At 35.3% G+C, this 4,925-nt stretch overlaps 1 protein-coding gene across 1 annotated transcript; it reads right to left on the minus strand.

Annotated features, from left to right (window-relative positions):
• Positions 1 to 1,005: 1,005 nt before the first annotated feature.
• Positions 1,006 to 3,931, minus strand: LOC133338343 (uncharacterized). Its single transcript, XM_061546522.1, has 2 exons — positions 3,854 to 3,931; positions 1,006 to 2,808 (listed from the first exon to the last, which is right to left on the minus strand). Exons 1-2 carry the CDS (start codon positions 3,929 to 3,931, stop codon positions 1,006 to 1,008), a joined length of 1,881 nt encoding a protein of 626 aa, XP_061402506.1.
• Between the last annotated feature and the right edge of the window lie 994 nt (positions 3,932 to 4,925).

Here is a 4,925-nt window from a genome sequence, read left to right on the forward strand (position 1 = left end):
AACGATAAGACTGTAAAACATTTCAGATTTGGAAATAGATTCTAAATATAATTTGTCTTATCAGTGGTGAACCAAATATTCTAGGTCTGTCCGATAGACAAGAAGGTCTCATCTACATCCACAAACCGTATAGATTATGGATAACAATAAGATTATTATTATATCTGTATGCATCCAATGAGGCCCTGTCCAACGTTCGTCCTTCGCTTACGGGTTATTTATTGAAAGTATTTTTCTTGATTATATTAGCGATATTTTTAATGTTCACTTTCCCCGAACGTTGACGATTATTTTTAGTCTTATATGAGTGAAGAACAGTAGGTGAAAAAATTTTACAAAAAAACGAGTCACACACACTCGTACATACATCTATAAATATTTAAATGTTCTCAAAATAAATTACTCATTTCTTAGATTATGGTAAAATTCTCAAGAAAAAGCTAGACATGCGCATGCTTTACAGCCAGCCATATAACTTACCTCAGATAAAATAGTTTCCGTATACAAATGTTTGGGGCAAACACACAAACATATATATTTATAAATTCAATATGGGCCTTTATTTATATATTATTTTCTCTTTGGTACAAATTTACAGATTAAAAACTTCAAGTTTTTCTATTCGTATTAATTTTCATAGAAAATATATTTACATACAGTTTTTGTATAATAACTTATTATATAAATTAATTGTTTATATACATACATTATTTTTGTTTTTTGTTTTTAAACAAAATATTGTTTTTATATTTTTCTATATTAAAAAAAAAAAACTAAATTCAAACTTTATTCTAAGACAGAAGAAAAGTCTTAGGACGTAAAACATAAAAAAATATCGAAAATCTTCATCTTTTGGATTTTCTTTGATTTTCATTATGGGATTTGATTCACTTCTTCTATCCAAATATGCTAATTTTAGGAAAATAGGATAAAAAAAACAAAAAATGTAATATGACGTCCTAAAACCAACATTTGCTTTATCAATTGAAAATATATGACTTCTCTCTAATCAATATCTACATCATCTTCATTATCCTGTACACTACCATTGGCCTCCTTTCGGTCCAATTCTCGCAAGACTTCATCGGCCCGTGTTATTAAACCGATTAAACGGAAATTTTCACGTTCCAATGCAAAATCTTCGATTAATTTTAAATATTTACGGGCCTCGGCACAAGTGCGTATGGCGGGTAACTCCTCTGGGCACTCATTGATATAATCGTCGTTGTGATTTTTACGTTTTTGTGTGCCAATAGTTCCCGATGAAGAAGAAACAGAAGTAGACGAATCATAAGATTGTAGAGAATTTGTTGTTGTGGTTTCATTAAATGTCGGTGCTTTTGTTAGCGGAGGCAATGATGTCCTAGTTCTCTTCGCTGGTGGTTGTGGTGGCGCTGCTGATTCTCTCTGTGACGTAGTTTGTTCTTGTTCCTCGGGTTTGCTTTGCTGTTCGAGCTGTTGTTCCTCATCCTCGGAGATTTTCTCAGTCTTGATACGTTTTCTCAACGATGACAATGTTAAATCATCAAGTGAATCTTTAGAGGATTCTTCCAACATATCTCTGTTGTGTATCGGAATGGCAACCACATGGGCTGGCAATAAGGTGGGCATATTCATTGGGGGTTTATTCGCAGCCGCCGCCACAGCTGACGATGTTAATTCCTCTTCATCATCTGTTACATATTCCTTTTTAATTTTAATGACATCAGTTGTCGCTTCAGGAGGGTTTGTGGCTTCCTTATGTTCCTCCAAAAATTCTTCATCTTTTGGTTCTTCTTTGATTTCCTGTTTGATTTCCATTATGGGATTGGGTACACTAATATTATCATCATTGTTTGTTTCTGGTTGTACATTTTTGTTTTTGGGGGCAAAACTAAAGCTAGTCGCTGGGGAATTATTACTTAATGCCGCCATCACGTTGCTCGCATTCAGATTGCTGTTATTTAATGCAGCTTGACCCAGACTTGTCAACGGAATAATGGTCATAGTCATGGGACCCGAACTTGGTTTTTGTCCCGGTTGCACAATTGGAGTTGCTACCAATACTTTCTGTCCAATACCCGGTGATATGCCATTTCCTTGTAACGGCAATGCCACCAATTGGTGCATTCCTTTCATGGTATTGCCTGCAGGCAATGTAGATGTTGTGGGCAGGACCAGTGTTTTATTGTTAATGTTGGTGGAATTTCGATTTCTATGGTTATTTCCCTCATTGTCCATATCACTGCTGTCAATGCTGATACAATCATCATTCGACATAACATCGTTTTCTTCGTCTTCTTCGCTGGGACTACACTCCGACAGGACATCCTTCATAACATCTTTAATCTGTACCGAGTGACCCTGGGTATAGCCAATATTTAATGTTTTACTATCACATGCATGGATTTTATACGTGGCTCGGAACTTATCACACCATTCTTTGTGTGGAAAGAAGTTCTGCAAACCCATGGCACTTTTAAATTGCAACGCCATCTTTTGTATCAAGCCATCGGTTATAAGTATATCCTTGTAGTACATCATGCGTCGTATCCATTCGTAGACTGCTTTGCCCAGCATTGAAACGCGTACCACTTTCATTTCCAATGTTTTGGCATCACGACTTTTACGTGTTCTCTGCTCCCAGGCCTTCAGAATGGTTTCCTTTTGTTGGACAATGCGTTTGATCTGATCCGGACTGCACTGGAACATGCGGCCAATGCGCTTGTAGATCGGCCGTTTTTCATATTCTCGTATAGCGGCGACTTTTTCATTTAAGGCCAATACATTTTTCCGCTTAATACGATTATCGAACATTACTTTCTCCACCTGTTTGCGTGGGGATAGAAATGAAGAAGAATGTGTTTAGTGTTTAATTATATGAATAGAAATTAATATTTTAGGCATACATTTTAAGACTGTAATATATTTAGTTTGGCCTTATTATGCTTTATTATGAAATAATAAATAAATAAAGCATCTCTGGAATCCCAGTTTTAATTATTTTATAAAAACATACCATAACTCGTGCATTTACAAAAGATTGATTAATTTGTATAATTTAGTTTTGAGTAGTTTTTTCTCTAAGAGCCTGAAATGCAAAATTAAAGTCACTTCGTTTGGAAAATTAACCTTACAATATGTGAAATACGGTGAGATTACAAAATACCTATATTTGAAATTTAATGCAAGAACTTTGCTTTTAAATATCTAAAATTGTTACGGGCCCGTTGTGTAGTTGCACTGTGTAAAATTTCAAAGCTGGATTTACCCAAAAAATGTTTTGCGTAAATCCAAGGAAATGACAAATGAACGACGATTAAATCCAGGTCTAATCATAAGGTCACCCACAACAGCTGTTATTTCAAAAAACGTAAAAAATTGCCGTTATTTATGTTGTGAGGGCAATCCACACATTAATCATGAGCCATGCAGAATGAAATGGTTTCATTTTCAAAATCAGAACAGTATTTTGATAATCAACATTTTCTTTAATTACAAATGTCACTTGTGATGATCATTATTACCCTAAATATAAAAACTCAATCATATGTTAATTGTTTGTCTCACATTGCCTTGTCTGTGAGAGAAGAGATTCAAATGCTGTGTGACATTGACAACGGAATAAATTGAAATGGCATGTCTGATGACAAGTCAATTGTCATTGTTTTTGCTTCGGCGCACAAATAGCTTAAAAGCCGTCAAATTACAATTGCAAGTGCCACCTACATATATTTCCCCATCCCCCAGGTACTTTCTTGACATCCTCTCACAATAAAATGCAATAACAATATTAAAGAGCAAAATAATAAAAAAACAACAACAACAACAACATCATTACAATCACTTGCTGTTGTGACAGTTATTTACTCACCTTATTTGGCGCTATGGTCACAGTGACATTATTGTTGACAGAGTTAGTGTTCGTGTTTGTTGTTGTTGAGTTCCTCATGGTCTGTATGTGTGTGTGTGGTTTGACGGAAATATTTTTTGATTTTTGATGCTGATAACACAACGGTCGACGATAAGACCGACAACGACGACGACCTGCTGCTTTATTCGTTTTATGTAAATAATAGCATTAAACTATTTTTTATTCACTGACTTCTAGTAAGAACATTGCAATTGAATAACTCATCAAAATCCAACTTCAACTTCAGTGACAGCAGCATAGCAATTATTTAAATAATATAATGTTGTAAAAAACAACAACAAACAATAATATATTTTGTTGTTATATTGTTTTTCTTCAATGTATCTCCCCTAGCTTTTATTGTGGTTTTTTATTTTAAAACAACAACAATTTCACTTAAGCAGGCAAACAATGAAGCACACAATACACACACGCACAAACATTCGTATATAATTTTCCTTGGGGTTCTGTTTTCTTTTTGTTGTTGTTGGTTTTTTTGTACTAGGCCGCTGGTTACTTCATCCAATAAATATATCAGAATTAACACGTTTCACGCTTTCAGAACGACTGACTAGAACACTGAGTTCTCGACGAAACGGAAACCACCCGAACGCGAATAGTTCTCTCTCGGTGACATATGTATATAATTTTCACCGAGCTAGCCGGAGAGTAACAGCTTCACGGAGAGAGTTGGTCGGTTGGGGTCGTTGCGGTTGTCACAAAACAGAACAGAAAAGCGAAATGCTCTCTCCTTCTCACTGTTGCGCATACACACGCACACATACAACCGCCGTTGTCGTCGTCGTTTGCCGTGGTGTTTAGGGCGCTTGTGTTGGGTCGTTCGTTGTGTTCTGCTCATCCATATTTTTTCTTATCAATCCCCAATTTCAATGCATCAGCATATAACAAAAAATAAATAAAACAAACGAATGAACGAATAAGTGCGCCGATGCCATGTTTCTTCTGACTTGCACATAAACACACACGCAGTGAAATACAAATAAGAGATAATGATTTTGTTTTTTAGAATTAA

This window comes from Musca vetustissima, unplaced genomic scaffold, assembly GCF_032173495.1.
Source record: "Musca vetustissima isolate MV318-11 ecotype Yass unplaced genomic scaffold, APGP_CSIRO_Mvet_v1 utg783, whole genome shotgun sequence".
Lineage (NCBI taxonomy): Eukaryota > Metazoa > Arthropoda > Insecta > Diptera > Muscidae > Musca > Musca vetustissima.